The sequence below is a fragment of the Staurois parvus genome, unplaced genomic scaffold, assembly GCF_062004578.1.
Source record: "Staurois parvus isolate SC_StPar_1 unplaced genomic scaffold, SC_StPar_1.0 ptg001789l, whole genome shotgun sequence".
NCBI classification, from domain to species: domain Eukaryota; kingdom Metazoa; phylum Chordata; class Amphibia; order Anura; family Ranidae; genus Staurois; species Staurois parvus.
Window position 1 is genome coordinate 21,212 of NW_028319585.1, and position 19,964 is coordinate 41,175.

The 19,964-nt window shown below is 48.6% G+C and overlaps 1 protein-coding gene across 1 annotated transcript in view; it reads left to right on the top strand.

Moving 5' to 3' along the window:
* The window catches only part of LOC149434269 (WD repeat-containing protein 76-like), a gene marked incomplete at its 5' end in the record, with an annotated part of 42,433 nt that overhangs the window by 18,161 nt on the left and 4,308 nt on the right, over window positions 1-19,964 (top strand). The window contains 4 exons of the mRNA XM_089663858.1: window positions 5,235-5,393; window positions 6,837-7,054; window positions 13,336-13,488; window positions 19,826-19,879. Of these exons, the coding sequence (XP_089519984.1) occupies window positions 5,235-5,393; window positions 6,837-7,054; window positions 13,336-13,488; window positions 19,826-19,879 (584 nt within the window). The remainder of the gene's footprint in view (window positions 1-5,234; window positions 5,394-6,836; window positions 7,055-13,335; window positions 13,489-19,825; window positions 19,880-19,964) is intronic.

A 19,964-nucleotide genomic window follows, 5' to 3' on the forward strand; every position in this document is an offset into this window, starting at 1 on the left:
GCAAAATTTTATAAGAAAAACATTTTTTCAAAATTGTTGGACTTTTTCATTTATATAGCAAAAAATATAAAAATCCCAGCGGTGAATAAATACCACCAAAATAAAGTTTTATCTGTCTCAAAAAAAAAATGCTAAAAAATTCATATGGATACAGTGTTGCATGACCGCTCAATTGTCATTCAAAGTGTGACAGCACTGAAAATTGGCCTGGACTTGGAAGGGGGGTGAAAGTGTCCGGACTGGAAAGGGGTGAAAGTGTCCGGACTGGAAGGGGGGGAAAGTGTCCGGACTGGAAGGGGGGGAAAGTGTCCGGACTGGAAGGGGGTGCAAGTGTCCGGACTGGAAGGGGGTGCAAGTGTCCGGACTGGAAGGGGGTGCAAGTGTCCGGACTGGAAGGGGATGCAAGTGTCCGGACTGGAAGGGGGTGCAAGTGTCCGGACTGGAAGGGGGTGCAAGTGTCCGGACTGGAAGGGGGTGAAAGTGTTCGGACTGGAAAGGGGTGAAAGGTTCCGGACTGGAAGGGGGTGCAAGTGTCCGGACTGGAATGGGGTGCAAGTGTCCGGACTGGAAGGGGGTGCAAGTGTCCGGACTGGAAGGGGGTGCAAGTGTCCGGACTGGAAGGGGGTGCAAGTGTCCGGACTGGAAGGGGATGCAAGTGTCCGGACTGGAAAGGGGTGAAAGTGTCCGGACTGGAAAGGGGTGAAAGTGTCCGGACTGGAAGGGGGTGAAAGTGTCCGGACTGGAAGGGGGTGAAAGTGTCCGGACTGGAAGGGGGTGAAAGTGTCCGGACTGGAAGGGGGTGAAAGTGTCCGGACTGGAAGGGGGGGAAAGTGTCCGGACTGGAAAGGGGTGAAAGGTTCCGGACTGGAAAGGGGTGAAAGTGTCCGGACTGGAAGGGGGTGCAAGTGTCCGGACTGGAAGGGGGTGCATGTGTCCGGACTGGAAGGGGGTGCATGTGTCCGGACTGGAAGGGGGTGCAAGTGTCCGGACTGGAAAGGGGTGCAAGTGTCCGGACTGGAAAGGGGTGAAAGTGTCCGGACTGGAAAGGGGTTAAAGTGTCCGGACTGGAAGGGGGGTGAAAGTGTCCGGACTGGAAAGGGGGTGAAAGTGTCCGGACTGGAAAGGGGTGAAAGTGTCCGGACTGGAAAGGGGTGAAAGTGTCCGGACTGGAAAGGGGTTAAAGTGTCCGGACTGGAAGGGGGTGAAAGTGTCCGGACTGGAAAGGGGGTGAAAGTGTCCGGACTGGAAAGGGGGTGAAAGTGTCCGGACTGGAAGGGGGTGCAAATGTCCGGACTGGAAGGGGGTGCAAGTGTCCGGACTGGAAGGGGGTGCAAGTGTCCGGACTGGAAGGGGGTGAAAGTGTCCGGACTGGAAAGGGGTGAAAGTGTCCGGACTGGAAGGGGGGAAAGTGTCCGGACTGGAAGGGGGTGAAAGTGTCCGGACTGGAAGGGGGTGAAAGTGTCCGGACTGGAAGGGGGGGAAAGTGTCCGGACTGGAAGGGGGGGAAAGTGTCCGGACTGGAAGGGGGTGAAAGCGTCCGGACTGGAAGGGGGTGAAAGCGTCCGGACTGGAAGGGGGGGAAAGCGTCCGGACTGGAAGGGGGGGAAAGCGTCCGGACTGGAAGGGGGGGAAAGTGTCCGGACTTGGAGTGGTTAAATAACCCCAGCTAAAAATTCCTGTATCTGCAACTTACAGTACACTGTGTCAGGGCTTTGAATCTAGGAGCCAGTTAAAAAAAAAAAAAAAAAAAAAAGTTAGGACCCAGTTTTTAAATCTGGCGCCCGGAACTGAAAGGAAAGAAATGTGGGCGGGCTGGGATGACACATTGAAAGTGTAAGTTGCCAGTCATACCGGGTGCGACTTGCAATGCCGTGCAAGTTTCTAATCGCACTCTATTGTCCGCAGTTAAAGCGAGCGTATCGGTTCGATTCTGACTTGGGCAGAGCTGCCCTGGTCTCTAAAGTACTTCAGGTGCGACTCGCATAGACATCTTTGTCTTGCAAGCCGCACCTCAAGTCGGAATGACATCCCAGCAGGCAATCTCCCTCACTGTGTCTTTGTATTCAGACATGGGTACTATTCCTCCCCCCACCCCCAGGATACACTGATCAGCGTTTGCAGCCATTGGCTGCAAGCACTGGTCGGATGCTGGTTTATCAGCATGCCTGTTCGGCATGACCAGCTTCTGTAGAACACACAGCTGTACACTAGGGCCATAACTTGGCTGGTTCCTGCTGAACTGTCTGATTTTTATTTTTTGGCCCCCGTGTACCGGGCTCGAGTTGTGTAATGATTTTTATTTTTCCAGCACATCCCACATATTCTCTGGATTGTAATATTAATTCATATTTAGGAATTCTGTCCGCCCATCACCTTCCTGAGGTTCTCTCACTGACATGGCCGAAAGAACAATATTGTGCACACTGCCAAAAAAAAAAAAATATTTTCCTATTCTCAGAGAGAAGGGGTGCGATTCATGCTTGTCCTAGAAGTTTGACAAACTCTGCATGGCCAAATCTACAGACACGGCCCTCACAAACTCCAGGGGGCTGTGTGAGGGTAGATACAGGAGTGTGGACATTTTTGAAAAAACTACTTGTCCAGGGACTAAAGCGATGTCCCAGTCTACTTGTCCCTCATGACCATCTACTTGTCCCTTATGGTCATCTACTTGTCCCTCATGGTCATCTACTTGTCCCTCATGGTCATCTACTTGTCCCTCATGGTCATCTACTTGTCCCTCATGGTCATCTACTTGTCCCTCATGGTCATCTACTTGTCCCTCATGACACTTGTCCCTCATGACCGTCTACTTGTCCCTCACGACCGTCTACTTGTCCCTCACGACAGTCTACTTGTCCCTCATGACCATCTACTTGTCCCTCATGACCATCTACTTGTCCCTCATGGTCATCTACTTGTCCCTCATGGTCATCTACTTGTCCCTCATGACACTTGTCCCTCATGACCGTCTACTTGTCCCTCATGACCGTCTACTTGTCCCTCATGACCATCTACTTGTCCCTCATGACACTTGTCCCTCATGACCATCTACTTGTCCCTCATGACCATCTACTTGTCCCTCATGACACTTGTCCCTCATGACCATCTACTTGTCCCTCATGACCATCTACTTGTCCCTCATGACCATCTACTTGTCCCTCACGACGGTCTACTTGTCCCTCACGACGGTCTACTTGTCCCTCACGACGGTCTACTTGTCCCTCACGACGGTCTACTTGTCCCGCACGACCGTCTACTTGTCCCGCACGACCGTCTACTTGTCCCGATATAAAAATAAAAATCAATTTTAACCAAAACCATATTTAAATCTGAGGCTCTGTTAGGAATGTCGGGACTTTTTAAATCAAAAGAGGCTTTATGGCAACGTAAACGTTTACTTTTTTTAACATTGCGCTGTCAGTCTCCTCCTCCCCTCCCTGCCTGTCTCCTCCTCCCCTCCCTGCCTGTCTCCTCCTCCCCTCCCTGCCTGTCTCCTCCTCCCCTCCCTGCCTGTCTCCAGCACTGCACCCAGGAACCAGCAGGGAGGGGAGAGACTGTGCAGTGTAATGAGCACCGATTGGGTGCTTGTCAGGGAAGGGGAGTGCCCGGCTTATCCTTCTTGATACCAGAGCCGTTTTTGCACACGTTTAAAAAATCATTTTACGCTTGAAGATTACACGAAACCCCCAAACACGAGATATTTTCTGAAGGCGAAGATCCTAGAGAATAAAATAGTGATAGTTCCAATTTTTGATGTCGCATGATATTATTGTAAAGGTCTAGGAAACGCAAAATTTCACTAAATAATACACCTAAATTAATTTTAGGGCAGAAAACAGCAATAAATGACCCTATTTTTTTGTAAAGTATAAAAGATGAGGTTCCACCAAGTAAATAGATATCCAACATGTCAAACCTTAAATTTGCGTGTGCTCGTGAAATGGTGTAAAATTTCAGTACCCTATATTTTTTATAGGGGACCCTTATTATGCCCCTTATAGGTCATCGGTTTAGTGTTTCGGAGGAGGTCTCCTGCAAGAATTATTGCTCTCATTCTGGCGTGCGCGGCGATATGTGACATATGTTTCGCAATGAACATTTTCATGAGCATTTACTTTTGTATGTGTGGGGGTGGGGCTCCCTTTTTTTCTTTTTCTTTTTTCTTTTGAGGGGATGTTACGTGCTTGGGTGCAACTTTTGACTTTTTTATTATTTAAATTTTTTTTTTTTAATTTAACTTTTTATCTTCATCACATAGGGGACAAAAAGTCTCCTATGTGATTTTTTTTGGTGAAAGGTTCTCTTTAATGAGACATCCAGGGTCTGTAAGACCCCCAATGTCTCCCCTGTGCTCCCCTGCATGTAATGCAGTGTACATCGCACTGCATTATATCCTTTCCCTCAATGGCTGGGAATCTGTGAATGGGGACCTGGAAGTGACTTTTGGGTCAGGACAAGAAAGGAAGGGGAGCGGACGTGTTCGCTCTCCTCCCTCCCCTCTAGTCGCCAGCGCACACAGAGCCAGTCCCGGGCCCGCAGATGGGCAAGCGGAGCCTGTGAGACTTTGTGAGTGGGAGGTTCACACACGGGGGGAGGAGGCTGGCACTGTGTGAAAGCAATCGGGCGGCAGCGCTGCCGTCCGAAAGCTATCACCTGACAGGTGAGCCCGCTGCTTGCCCACAGCAGAGCTAAAAAAAAGCTTCCTGCCCGATGCCCGGAACTACATATCCCAGGCGTTGGACGATAGAAATTCAACATCCCTGGAAGACGTTTTGCATCGGGCTGGTTGGCCTGATTTTATGGGAGTGGTAGCCATGACTTTGCAGTGGTGTAGTGGGAAATTACAGATCCACTGATCAGCAAGGGCTAAGTGGTTAGCACTTCTGCCTAGCAGCACTGGGGTCGTCAGTTCAAATCCCAACCACCTGTCTGGAGTTTGCATGTTCTCCCTCTTACTGCATGGGTTTCCTCCGGTTACTCCGGTTTCCTCCCACACTCCAAAGACATGCTGGGAGGTGAATTGGATCCTGTCTAAATTGTCCCTAGTATGTGTATGTATGAATGTGAGTTAGGGACCTTAGATTGTACGCTCTTCGGGGGCGGGGACTGATGTGAATGTACAATATATATGTAAAGCGCTGCGGAAATTGACAGCACTATACAAGTACCTGTAGTAGTAATAGTAGTAGTAATAATCCGCACTCATATTCAACTTATTCTTTGTTTTGTAGGATAACAAGTCTGATGATGGTGGAATTTATATGTTTGAACTCCATTCACGTAGTGTCGGCTGCCTGGCGTTCTGTCCAAGGAATCCGGCTCATTTGCTGTCACTCAGCTATGATGGCTCGGTGCGCTGCGGTGATGTCACTCGTTCTGTCTTCGATGAGGTCAGTGTTTGTTAGGTGTTTGTCAGTGGAGGGATTGGCAGAGAAGGGTGGAGGACACTGAATGGAGGCCAGTGGAGGGATTGGCAGAGAGGGGTGGAGGACACTGAATGGAGGCCAGTGGAGGGATTGGCAGAGAGGGGTGGAGGACACTGAATGGAGGCCAGTGGAGGGATTGGCAGAGAGGGGTGGAGGACACTGAATGGAGGCCAGTGGAGGGATTGGCAGAGAGGGGTGGAGGACACTGAATGGAGGCCAGTGGAGGGATTGGCAGAGAGGGGTGGAGGACACTGAATGGAGGCCAGTGGAGGGATTGGCAGAGAGGGGTGGAGGACACTGAATGGAGGCCAGTGGAGGGATTGGCAGAGAGGGGTGGAGGACACTGAATGGAGGCCAGTGGAGGGATTGGCAGAGATGGGTGGAGGTCAGTGGAGGGATTGGCAGAGAGGGGTGGAGGACACTGAATGGAGGCCAGTGGAGGGATTGGCAGAGAGGGGTGGAGGACACTGAATGGAGGCCAGTGGAGGGATTGGCAGAGAGGGGTGGAGGACACTGAATGGAGGCCAGTGGAGGGATTGGCAGAGAGGGGTGGAGGTCAGTGGAGGGATTGGCAGAGAGGGGTGGAGGACACTGAATGGAGGTCAGTGGAGGGATTGGCAGAGAGGGGTGGAGGACACTGAATGGAGGTCAGTGGAGGGATTGGCAGAGAGGGGTGGAGGACGCTGAATGGAGGCCAGTAGAGGGATTGGCAGAGAGGGATGGAGGACGCTGAATGGAGGCCAGTGGAGGGATTGGCAGAGAGGGGTGGAGGACACTGAATGGAGGCCAGTGGAGGGATTGGCAGAGAGGGGTGGAGGACACTGAATGGAGGCCAGTGGAGGGAATGGCAGAGAGGGGTGGAGGACACTGAATGGAGGTCAGTGGAGGGATTTGCAGAGAGAGATGGAGGACACTGAGTGGAGGCCAGTGGAGGGATTGGCAGAGAGGGGTGGAGGACACTTAGTGGAGGCCAGTGGAGGGATTGGCAGAGAGGGGTGGCAGATACAGAACGGTTAGTTAGGTGGATGAGTCTGGCAGCAGCATTCATGATAGACTGAAGAGGGGATAGCCTGCGATGAGGTCGGCCAATGAGGAGGGAGTTACATTAGTCAAGGTGAGAGATAACCAGGGAGGGAATAGGTTGCTTAGTGGTTTCAATGGTTATAAAGAGGCGTATTATGGAGATGTTTCGGAGGCAGAGTCTACAAGATTTGGGGTTGAAAGTCCATAAAGGACAGACGGGAGTCCAGGATTACACCTCGTATATTTTACACACGTTATCCAAGGTAAATGCTGGAATTCGGGTTTATTCTAGAGATTTTGAATAATAATCTATACGTTCCTTGACTCCGGACTTGGCGGTTTCCTGACAAGGAGTGACGTAAGGCTTGTCCTATTTCTCTCCAGATCTATCGTGACGAGGAGGAAAGCTTCTCTTCCTTCGGGTTCTATTCAGCTGATGGTTCTGTCCTGATAGTCAGTCACTGGGATTCGAAGGTGTCACTGATGGATCGTAGAACCCGTGGAACATCCTACGAAGTACAAGCTCCTGTAGACTTGTCGAGCCCCCGCACGGTCAGTGTGCATCCATTGCAGAGAGAGCTGTGCGTTGTAGCAGGAGCCGGGTAAGTGTGGGGGCCGCACACACATTCCTTTCTTAGACCCCGGCTTTGTTGCATGCTGCAATTTCCTATTACATTTAAAACCTCAGTTAGTTCACAGCGCTGAAGTAATGGAAAAACTTTATTAGTCTTCGTGCACACAGGCGTTTAGCCACGCCGCGAATCCCAGTGTCAACCATCTACTGATTCCTGCTGCTGGGATTCACAGCTGCATGCGGATTGCTGGAGCCCGTAGGCTGCAATGACAGGCTGTTGATGGTTGCAGCTATTTGTGACACCAATTTCCTGGACGCACACAAAAGGGGAGAGATTTACTAAAACTGGAGCGCGCAAAATCTGGTGCAGCTCTGCAAAGAAACCAATCACCTTCCAGGTTTTATTGTCAAAGCTTTAACCCCCCCCGGTTCACATCTGTGCGGGTAGTGCCGCTGCGGATCTGCACGAAAATCCGTGCACCCGCACAGAGAATTGTGGACCCGTGGGCAAGTGCCATTAGAAGAAATTCTGAATTTATAGAAAAAAAAAATTAAATATCACACTGTCATAAGCAGGGGCGGACTGACAACTCATGGGGCCCCCGGGCAATAGGGGATCATGGGGCCCCTGTGTCCTTGCCCAAACTCAAAAAAGCCTATAAAAAAGGTACCAGGGGCATCTCATAGAGCCCCCTACTGACCCCGGGCCCTCGGGCAGTTCCCGAGTTTCCAAATGGTCAGTCCGCCCCTGGTCATAAGTATTCAGACCCTTTGCAACAATTGAAATTTAGCTCAGGTTCCTCCCATTTCTCTTGATTTTTGCCGAGATGTTTCTACGCTGTGATTGGAGCTCACCTGGGGTAAATTCAATTGAGCCGCACCACCTGCACAGAGAAATGCGGACCCGTGCCATTACTAATAACACGCCACCCGCACTGGAAAACGCAACCGTACTGGGAACCTCGGCTGCGTTTTCCAAAGAAGTGCCGGGACTTTTCCCTGCGTGTCACGGGCACGGGAGTCCATTCAAATGATTGGGCTCTCATGCCCATGCAAAACGCGGTCCGCACGGCCACATAGATGTGAACCGGGGGTAACTGAACAAGCTGATTGGCTACCGCGCACAGCTGTTCCAGACTGCAAGTGCTCCAGTTTTTAGTACATCAACCCTCAAGAGTCAATCCCAGCCGTGGCAGTAGATGATTCTTGTTGCTGAGATTTGCAGGGGATTCCTTTCATTGAAGGACACAGCCGGATCTCTGGATCATGACCTTTGGGAATAGGATACTAGGTACAACCAAAAAAGAAATGTCATTGCTGGTGGCCAACCCCCTCCTCCCCCCCCCTTCACATCTGCAACTCACAGCTCAGACTTTTGTTCTATAATCAATCAACTATGAGTGACGAGCCGGATACATAGATCCTGGTAGTCTCCCCAGTACTGTAGAGCGCATGCAGATTCTTGCTCAGGCAGGATCAACTGCGACCACTCTACTTCTATGTTAACCACTTCCTATCCGGACACTTTCACCCCCTTTCCTGTCCGGACACTTTCCCCCCCTTCCAGTCCGGACACTTTCCCCCCCTTCCAGTCCGGACACTTTCCCCCCCTTCCAGTCCGGACACTTTCCCCCCCTTCCAGTCCGGACACTTTCACCTCCTTCCTGTCCGGACACTTTCCCCCCCTTCCAGTCCGGACACTTTCCCCCCCTTCCAGTCCGGACACTTTCACCCCCTTCCAGTCCGGACACTTTCACCCCCCCCCCCCTTCCAGTCTGGACAGTTTCACCCCCTTCCAGTCCGGACACTTTCACCCCCCCCCTTCCAGTCCGGACACTTTCACCCCCTTCCTATCTGGACACTTTCCCCCCCCTTCCAGTCCGGACACTTTCACCCCCTTCCAGTCCGGACACTTTCCCCCCCTTCCAGTCCGGACACTTTCACCTCCTTCCTGTCCGGACACTTTCACCCCCTTCCAGTCCGGACACTTTCCCCCCCTTCCAGTCCGGACACTTTCCCCCCCTTCCAGTCCGGACACTTTCACCCCCTTCCAGTCCGGACACTTTCACCCCCCCCCCCCTTCCAGTCTGGACAGTTTCACCCCCTTCCAGTCCGGACACTTTCACCCCCCCCCCTTCCAGTCCGGACACTTTCACCCCCTTCCTATCTGGACACTTTCCCCCCCTTCCAGTCCGGACACTTTCACCCCCTTCCAGTCCGGACACTTTCACCCCCCCCCCCCCCCTTCCTGTCCGGACACTTTCACCCCCTTCCAGTCCGGACACTTTCATCCCCCCCCTTCCTGTCCAGGCCAATTTTCAGCTTTCAGCGATATCACACTTTGAATGACAATTGCGCGGTCATGCAACACTGTACCCATATGAATTTTTTAGCATTTTTTTTAGACAGATAAAGCTTTATTTTGGTGGTATTTATTCACCGCTGGGATTTTTATTTTTTTGCTATGTAAATGAAAAAGTCCCAAAATTTTGAAAAAAAAAGTGTTTTTCTTATAAAATTTTGCAAATAAATAATATTTCATCAGAAATCTTATCCAAAATTTATTCTGTTATCTTTTTACTAAAAAAAAAAACCCAAATTAGTTTATAACCAAAAATTATTATTTTTAAACATTTTTTTTTACATTTTAATTTTTTTTTTTTTTACATACTGTCACCCTAGCAGTACAGTGTCACCATGGTGACACTGTATTACTTGTGGGGGGTGATAAAGATTTTTTTTTTTTTACACTGATTGCTTTTACACCCATAAAGGCTGCAAAAGCAATAATTTCTCCTTTTCTCTGGCTGCATTCTTGCAGCCATTGAGAACTACTGTGTGAGCTGTGATTGGTCACAGCTTGTCACATGGTACAAGGCTGTTGTGAATAGCCCTGTACCATGTGATCTCTGTGATCATTCACAGATTTCACACGTAGTAAGCAATGTCAGAAGTGACATCTTGCTTACTACTCTGCATGTGATCACTGATTGGCCAATCAGTGATCACATGATCGGGACCTCGCACAGAGGTCCCGTATGACGATTGGTGTTCCACTGTGTCCGGAGAACACAGTGGGCACTGGATCGCGGGCAGGGGGCGGGGAGGCCGTTTATAAAACAGCCACCCGCCCTGCACTGCCACCGTCCGGCCATTTATATACAATGGCCGGATGGGAGGTGGTTAAAGTGGCCCAGAGGGGCTTATCCCCTTGATGGACATGTTCAATGGTTCTTTTGGGTTCATACCATTGCAGTGCCACAGCCGGGCTAGAGACACCTGCGTTGTGAATCAGAGATGTTCACTCCCCCCTGGAGACACCTTGCCTTTTGTCAAGTTTACTGCTGTGGGACTACAGATCCCAGAAGCCGCTGCAGACTGTGAGTGTTCTTCCTGGGGTGGGCGCATCGGATCACTTTTGGCGGTTTTCCTTGCCCTGGGTTTGCTTTTTCTGGATTCCCCCAAAAAATATGGGTATCCTCTCTGGCATTGCTTTGGGGAGGGTCCAAAGCTCGAAGTCTAGAGACCCGGCTGTGTCCTTCAATGAACAGAAGAGAAACGAGAGTTTTTGCATTCGCCGTAAAATCTTTTCCCGTGTTCGGTGTAACGGCAGGCTGGAAGTAACTAGTAACACTTGTAAACGTAAAGCGGAACTACATCTGAGCAGCACAAACAAAAAACTCTATATCATTTATTTTTAATATTCAAAGCAATCTCACCCATCCATCCATGTCTCCGTGTTTTATTTTGCTGAGAAAATCACCCCCCTAGAATTTCTGGCTGACCATCTTAAAGTGTTACTAAAGTGAAAAAATGTTTTAAATAAAATAACAAACATGTTATACTCACCTCATAATTTTTTTTTTTTCTTTTACTAATGCTAGCAGCAAAAGGATTAACCCCCCTGGCGGTATTCCTGAGTGTAGCTCGGGGTAAAGTTTCAGCACCACAAGCGGTGACCCCCCCCCTGAGCTACACTCGGGAATACACTGCAGTGTTGCTCCGGGATCTCTTCTTCACTTAGCTTGTCCCGCGATGTCCCCCCTGCAGTGTCCCCGGCAATGTCCTCCGGCCGATGCCGGCATCCGTCTTCAGGTCCCTGCAAGCGTTGGGACATACAGGGGACGGAATTGGCGGGAAATTAAAAAATGTGAAATAGTGACATTCACTAAATCCACTAAAATCTCATAGTATAACATTCCTGTATCAAACCATTTCACATACATTGTGTCCCGAGTGCTTTGTCCGGCGCCCTGCCTGCATTTTTACTGTTCTTTCTGCCTGGAAACTGAGAAACGTCCATGGCGTCCAAAAAGCGTCCCTTTAGGTCAGACGCGGTTTTAGACCAGCTAGAGAACAGCGATAGCAAATCAGAACCACTTGCAGAATTGAGTGATAATGATTGGTGGGGGAAATTCCTCATCAGACACTGAAAACGATTCTGCGACTTTGCTCAGCGATGTGCGAACTTGGCGCTCTATTTCACATTTCAGTGTTTTTGGTTTGATTATATTATTGAATTACATTTATTATTATTATATTATTATTTTATGATTATTTATTAAATTATAATTTATGATTTCGTGTTTCAAATTTTATCCTCCCCGGGATGTTTACTAGACTCTTGTCCGGACAGATTTCAGGGAGTTATTCCTAAAAATTACAGGCCGACAATAAAAAAAAAAATACAGATTTCCATGCAAAAAAAATACCGCTTTGAGCACAGAAATACGGACATAATCAGACTGCTAGGGAGGTTAAAATAGTCCGTGTTACGTGAGAGAGTGAAGTTCTGATTTAGGAACTTGCACAGCGCTGCTTAGAACTGGTTGTATAAATGTGGATTTATAGAGATTCTTATACGCAATTTCTGAATTGTTTGGCAGTAACCCGAGCAGCATGCATGGTATAGGAATAGTGCCGGAGCTATCAATACCTCCTGTGTAAGAGAAGCTTGCCGTGCAGAGTCAGCAGAGGGAACACATTTATGTGCTGAAGTATTTGGAGATGTGCCCCGTCCAGCGATTTCCATTCCGCCGTCATTAAGAGACGGATAAAGCGCTCGGCCACACATCTGCAGAAAATTACTTTTAACCCCTTCCAGTCTGGACACTTCCCCCCCCTTCCAGTCCGGACGCTTCCCCCCCTTCCAGTCCGGACGCTTTCCCCCCCTTCCAGTCCGGACGCTTTCCCCCCCTTCCAGTCCGGACGCTTTCCCCCCCTTCCAGTCCGGACGCTTTCACCCCCTTCCTGTCCAGGCCAATTTTCAGCTTTCAGCGCTATCACACTTTGAATGAGAATTGCGCAGTCATGCAACACTGTACCCATATGAATTTATTAGCATTTTTTTGAGACAGATAAAACTTTATTTTGGTGGTATTTATTCACCGCTGGGATTTTTATTTTTTTTACTATGTAAATTAAATGTCCAAAAATTTTGAAACCGTTTTTCTTATAAAATTTTGCAAATAAATAGTATTTCATCATAAATCTTGGCCAAAATTTATTCTGTTATATTTTTAGTGAAAAAAAAAATAAAATAACCCAAATTAGTTTGTAACCAAAAATTATAATTTTTAAACTTTTTTTTTTTTGTTTTTACATTTTTTTTTTTTGTATTTTTTATATATTATTTTTTATTTCTTTTTTTTTTTTTTTTACATACTGTCACCCTAGCAGTACAGTCACCATGGTGACATTGTACTACTTGTGGGGGTTTATGAAGATTTTTTTTTTTTTTTTACACTGATTGCTTTTACAACCATAAAGGCTGTAAAAGCAATCATTTCTCCTTCTCTCTGTCTGCATTCTTGCAGCCATTGAAAACTACTGTGTGAGCTGTGATTGGTCACAGCTTGTCACATGGTACAAGGCTGTTGTGAATAGCCCTGTACCATGTTATCTCTGTGATCGTTCACAGATTTCACACGTAGTAAGCAATGATGCCAGAAGTGACATCTTGCTTACTACTCTGCATGTGATCACTGATTGGCCAATCAGTGATCACATGATCGGGACCTCACACAGAGTTCCCGTCCGATGATCGGTGTTCCACTGTGTCAAGAGGACACAGCGGGCACCGAATCGTGGTGCTGCGCGCTCCCAGGGAGCACGCACAAGCAGGGTGCGGGGAGGCCGTTTATAAACTCCCTGCACCCTGCACTGCCACCGTCTGGCCATTTATATACAACGGCCGGACGGGAGATGGTTAAATAATCTTTATCGCAGTTCAGGCAGAAGATTACAGACCCTTATGAGAGGTGAGGAAACCGCATCAACCTTTAATTTGTGTGTTTTCTGTCTTCGCAGAGATGTCTGTGTTTATGATGTCAGGCAGATCTCCAATAAGAAGCTTCGCCCTGTGGTCTCCTTACCTGGGCACTCGAAAAGTGTGTCCTCCGCATACTTCTCCCCAGTCACAGGCAATCGTATCCTCACAACCTGTGCTGACGATCGCTTACGGTAACAAATGTTTGTTTTGTATGTAATATATGCCTATAGTAACTTCAACATGTAATTAACCGCTTCCCGTCCGCCCTATTGCAGAAATACTGCTACAGGGCGGCACGGGTGTGCAAAATCATATATACGTGATTTTGCAATTCTGGGTAGGGGGGCACGCACAGTGGCGTCCCTAGGAGGGAGTGGGCCGCACCGGGTGACACCATCACAGGCGGTGCAGGAGCAGGATGCTGGCACGCTGCCCCCGCCCCAGTGTAGCGGTAAAGTGAGTATTCCCTGAAGCAACTGCTCATGTGCCGGTTTCAGGCCTAAGAAGCCGATCGCCGGCTCTGTGCAAAAGTCAGAGATCGGCTTCTTCGGCCTGAAACCGGCACATGTGCAGTTGCTTCAGGGGATACTCATTTTATCGCTACGCCGGCGCCACTCCTTCCTCTGGAGGGGTGACACCACGTGTTACCACACTGGGTGACACAAACTCTAGGGACGCCTCTGGGCGCGCGCCCTACCCGTACGGCCATTCGCAGCCACGGCTGTCAATCACCGGTTCCCAGTCGGTAATTACTTGCCGGCACCCGGTGATTTCCGAGGATCTCCGACAGGGAGAAGGACTGTTTTTTTTACTAACAGTTCTCCTCCCTGTCAGCTCGGGCACACTGCACAGCACAGCCATCCGGAGCAGTGTGATTACAGTGAAGCACTCAGACACCACCCCCTAGTAAAACACTCCCTGCACACAGTCAACCCTTTGATCGCCCCTCATGTTAACCCCTTCCTGCCCAGTGCCATTAGTACAAAAGCACTGATCACTCTATTGGTGTGTCTGGGGATGTCAGTGACACCAAGTCAGTTCCCTCCAGTGTCAGAATGTCCACCGCAGTCCCGCTATAAGTCGCTCGCGTGCGCCCCCTACCCGGAAATGCTAGATCACCTGTATATATATATATACGTGATTTTGCATATCTGTGCCGCCCTGTAGCAGTATTTCAAGGAGCGGTTAAAAAGGTCTTTGTACTATTCTGGTTGAGGATTTTCTGAATGTGATCTTCCTGATCTTCGGATGAAGAGAAGGCTGCAGATAAACAGGTACAACTTATGTAGGAGGATTTGTTTCATCCCTGTGTACCACCTGAGGCCAGTCACTTCACTGGGTACATGTAAGGGTTACTGTAATCAATGCAGTGGCTGTCAATACTGTATAAAACTACATAGCATCATCTACATACAGCGCTGTGTTTTGGCAGCATTACGGCAACTTCCCATCCTGTTCCTGGAACAAAATCGAATCGGGCGGAGCACTGCTCGGCCATTCATGGGAAGCCTTGTATTTTTATGAATGAATACAAGGCTTTATCTGATTGGCTGAGGTGGAGAGGCGGCAGATGACCTAACCCTCTCCACCTCAGCTAATCAGAGGAAGCCTTGCATTCATTCATAAAAATACAAGGCTTCCCATGAATGGCCGAGCAGTGCTCCGCCCGATTCGATTTTGTTCCAGGAACAGGATGGGAAGTCGCTGTCACGCTGCCAAAACACAGCGCTGTATGTAGATGATGCTACACGCAGTTCATGCAGCACTCACACTGGGGGCATCTGTTAGCAAACAGTTTGTTTTGGGACAGGATGGCTCAGATGAACAACTTGATATCATAGGAAAGTTAGGCTTTAACCCCTCGCCCTCCAGAGGGTTCCATCCCCCCCCCCCCTTTCCTGACCAGCCCATTTTTTAGAATACAGCGCTGCGTTACTGTAACTCGCAATTGCACGGTTATGCAACGCTGTACATAAACAAAATTTTAGGTTAGTTCTTTCCCAGAAATAGAGCTTTCTTTTGGTGGTATTTGATCGCCCCTGCGGTTTTTATTTTTTGTGCTATAAACAAAAAAAGACTGACAATTTTGAAAGAAAAAACAAACAATATTTTTTACTTTTTGCTATAAAACATGTCCAATACAAAAATTAAAAAAAAAAATCTAATTCCTTCATAAATGTAGGCCAAAATGTATTCTGCTACATGCCATTACTTAAACAAAAAAAATCTCAATAAATGGAAATTAACCCCTTGGCGCCGGCTTCTCCTGGCCCTTTAAGGGTTTCAGAAGCCGGGAGGCGGGGTTTTAGGGTCATGTGCCCGCTGTCACGGCGGTCACATGATCGGGAAAGGTCCTGTTTGCAAGAGGAGATCGGGACCTTTCCATGAGTACCGGACATGTGTGCTGGGAGCGGTCTCAGCACATATGCTTTTCTTCATTGCACGCAAATGTGCGGCCGCTCGGCGTCAAGGCCCAGACACCGAGAGGCCACACATTTGCATGCGGCCGGCGCCAAGAGGTTAATTGGTTTACATGAAAGTTATAGCGTTTACAAATGGCGGTATATATACTGGACTTTTAATTTAAATTTTTTATTTATACTAGTAATGGCGGCGATCAGCGACTTATAGCAGGACTGCGGCGGGCATTCTGACACTGGGGGGGGGGGGGGGAGACTAACTGCCATTGACATCCCCAGTGACACCAATACAGTGATCAGTGCTATTAAAAATCACTGACACCATACTAATGGCACTGGGCAGGAAGGGGTTAACATCTGGGGCGATCAAAGGGTTAACTGTGTGTGCTGTGTGTGTTTTTACTAGGGAGACATGCTGTGCAGAGAGATACAAAGCAGCATGTCCTTGCCGGCAGGAGAGAGATCTCTCCCCTGTCAGCTTTCCCCGATGATCGCCATGTGGAATCGCTGGCGGGGACCCAGTGATTGACATCTATAGCCGCCAATAGCGGCATGGGTAGGGTAGCACACGCGCCCCCTACCTGGAAATGCAGATCACTTTAACGTGATTTTGTGCAACCCTGCCGCCCTGTAGCATTATTTCTGCTATAGGGCGGAGGGCAAGTGGTTAAAGCAGTTCTAAAGGCTGAAGGCTTTCTACCTTTCTGCATGTATGCAGCTTCCCCCCCCCAGCCCCCAATACTTACCTAACCCCCCCCCTCAATCCATCGGCAGCACAGTGGCTAAATGGTTAGAACTTCTGCCTGGCAGTACTCGGGTCATTGGTTCGAATCCCAACCACGGCACCACCTGCCTGTAGTTTGCATGTTCTCCCTGTGCCTGCGTGGGTTTCCTCCAGGTTCTCCGGTTTCCTCCTACACTCCAAACACATGCTGGTAGGTGAATTGGCTCCTGTCTACATTGGCCCTAGTATGTGTATGTATGAATGTGAGTTAGGGACCTTAGATTGTACGCACCTTGGGGGCGGGAACTGATGTGAATGTACAATATATATGTAAAACACTGCGTACATTGACGGCGCTATATAAGTACCTGAAATAAATAAATAATAAGAGCAGCGAATCACTCCCTCAGTCACAGCGGCAGGAGCCATTGGCTTCTGCTGCTGTCAATCACAACCAATGAAGAGAGTGCAGGGCGGAGCCACGCTCTGTGAGTTGATTGACACACAGAGAGGGGCTCGGGAGTAAATATGCAGGAGTTCCCCCAGAGCAAGCAGCTTTCTATGGGGTACACTCAGCAGGTGGGGGGGAGCCAGGAGCAGCAGCAGGGGACCTAAGAATAGGAGGATCAGGGCTGCTCTGTGCAAAACCATCACACAAAGCAAGTAAATGTTTATTTAACCAAAAAAAAACCCTTTTAGTATCACTTTAACCCCTCGCCTCCCGGGCACTTCTACCCCCTTCCTGCCTCCCGGGCACTTCTACCCCCTTCCTGCCTACAGGGCACTTCTACCCCCTTCCTGCCTACAGGGCACTTCTACCCCCTTCCTGCCTACAGGGCACTTCTACCCCCTTCCTGCCTACAGGGCACTTCTACCCCCTTCCTGCCTACCGGGCACTTCTACCCCCTTCCTGCCCCCCCAGGGCACTTCTACCCCCTGCCTGCCTACAGGGCACTTCTACCCCCTTCCTGCCCACCGGGCGCTTCTACCCCCCTCCTGCCTACAGGGCGCTTCTACCCTCTTCCTGCCTACAGGGCACTTCTACCCCCTTCTTGCCTACAGGGCACTTCTACCCCCTTCCTGCCTACCGGGCACTTCTACCCCCTTCCTGCCTACCGGGCACTTCTACCCCCTTCCCGCCTACAGGACACTTCTACCCCCTTCCTGCCCCCCGGGCACTTCTACCCCCTTCCTGCCTACCGGGCACTTCTACCCCCTTCCTGCCTACAGGGCACTTCTACCCCCTTCCTGCCCACCGGGCACTTCTACCCCCTTCCTGCCCAGGCCAATTTCCAGCTTTCAGCGCTGTTGCACTTTGAATGACAATTGCGCGGTCATGCAACACTGTACCCATATGACATTTTTATCATTTTTTTTTTGTGACAGAGCTTTCTTTTCGTGGTATTTATCACCTCAGGGTTTTTTATTTTTTCTTAAACCAAAAGCCACTGAAAATTTTGAAAAAAACGTTTTTTTATTAGTTTTTGTTATAAAATTTTGTAAATAAGTGATTTTTCTCCTTCACTGATGTGCGCTAATGAGGCTGCAGTGATGGGCACTGATAGGCTGCACTGATGAGGAGGCACTGGTAGGTGGTACTGATGAGGAGGCACTGGTAGGTGGCACTGATGAGGAGGCACTGGTAGGTGGCACTGGTAGGTGGCACTGATGAGGAGGCACTGGTAGGTGGCACTGATGGGCATTGACAGGCATCACTGATGGGCATTGACAGGCAGCACTCATATATGGCACTGATAGGCGGCACTGACTGACACTGATAGGCAGCACTGATAGGTGGCACTGACTGGCACTGATGGGTGACACTGAAAGGCAGCTAAGATGGGTACTGATATGTGGCATTGATGTGGCATTGATGGGCACTGGCAGGTGGCATGGATGAGCACTGACAGCTGGCGCTGCTGGGGCTACACAGATCATCAGTGCTCTGATGATCAGTGTACATGTCCCCTCTGAGGAATGCCGATTACCGGCTCTCCTCTCCTCTGTCAGCATGACAGCTCGTGGGGAGAGAATTGCCGATAACCGGCATTTCCCTGTTTACATGTGATCAGACACAGCTGATCACATGACCGAGCCTACATCTTCGGCTCGTTCCATTGATTGGTGATCTGCTGTTTCCGAGGGACACAGCGCACCGCCAATCGCCGCACTGACGTCCTCCCAAAACGAGAGAACCGCCTTGTGTCCGTCATTTTACTATATGGCGAGCGGGAGGCGGTTAAGAAGCGATAATCTATGGCGAAATTTGTAATTTGTGACTTTTATGTTGATTTTATTATAAAAGCCATTAGCTACAAGAGTCTACGCCGGTACGGGTAACACAGCGCTGTGTACAGAGCAGGCTAAATAAAGAGTGTGATGCAAGTTGGTGAATGGACACGATGGGAAGGAATTTTGTAGGGAGATAGGAGAGTTGGATCAGAAAGTGTGAAAAGCTTCTGTGAACAGATGGGCTTTGGGGAGTGATTAGGAGCTGGAACGCCGCTGGACGGTCTGATGGAACAGAGAAGAGCGTCTCGTTGGCTGGATTCTCAGAACTGGGAAGGAATGGTGGTTACCTCATCATGTGCTCAGGACTGACAGCCAGCCTGTCTGCAAGGGTCACGTGTGTTGTCATAGGACTTTCATTGGAAGAGGACATTTTTCATTTTGATATTTGCTGCAGTTATTGCAAATGTCAAGCCGCGCGACGACATGCATGACTACTGATGAGGGGGGGGGGGTTTACTTTCCTTTTGTTTTCTCTTTATTCTTATTATGCATTGACATTGATTTTTCCTTTTGCATTGACATTGATTTTTCCTTTTGCATTGACATTGATTTTTCCTTTTGCATTGACATTGATTTTTTCTTTTGCATTGACATTGATTTTTCTTTTTGCATTGACATTGATTTTTCTTTTTGCATTTAAAATTGATTTTCTTTTTGCATTGACATTGATTTTTCCTTTTGCATTGACATTGATTTTTCCTTTTGCATTGACATTGATTTTTCCTTTTGCATTGACATTGATTTTTCTTTTTGCATTGACATTGATTTTTCCTTTTGCATTGACATTGATTTTTCCTTTTGCATTGACATTGATTTTTCTTTTTGCATTGACATTGATTTTTCCTTTTGCATTGACATTGATTTTTCTTTTTGCATTGACATTGATTTTTCCTTTTGCATTGACATTGATTTTTCCTTTTGCATTGACATTGATTTTTCTTTTTGCATTGACATTGATTTTTCCTTTTGCATTGACATTGATTTTTCCTTTTGCATTGACATTGATTTTTCCTTTTGCATTGACATTGATTTTTCCTTTTGCATTGACATTGATTTTTCTTTTTGCATTGACATTGATTTTTCTTTTTGCAGAGTGTTTGATAGCACCAGCCTGAGCTCCACCGTTCCACTTCTCACTTCAATCAGGTACTATTTACTACCGCTTGTCCGCTGAAATGTGTTCAGCCTTCTTAACGTATCTTATAGGAGATGCAGTCATAAAAGTCTTGAT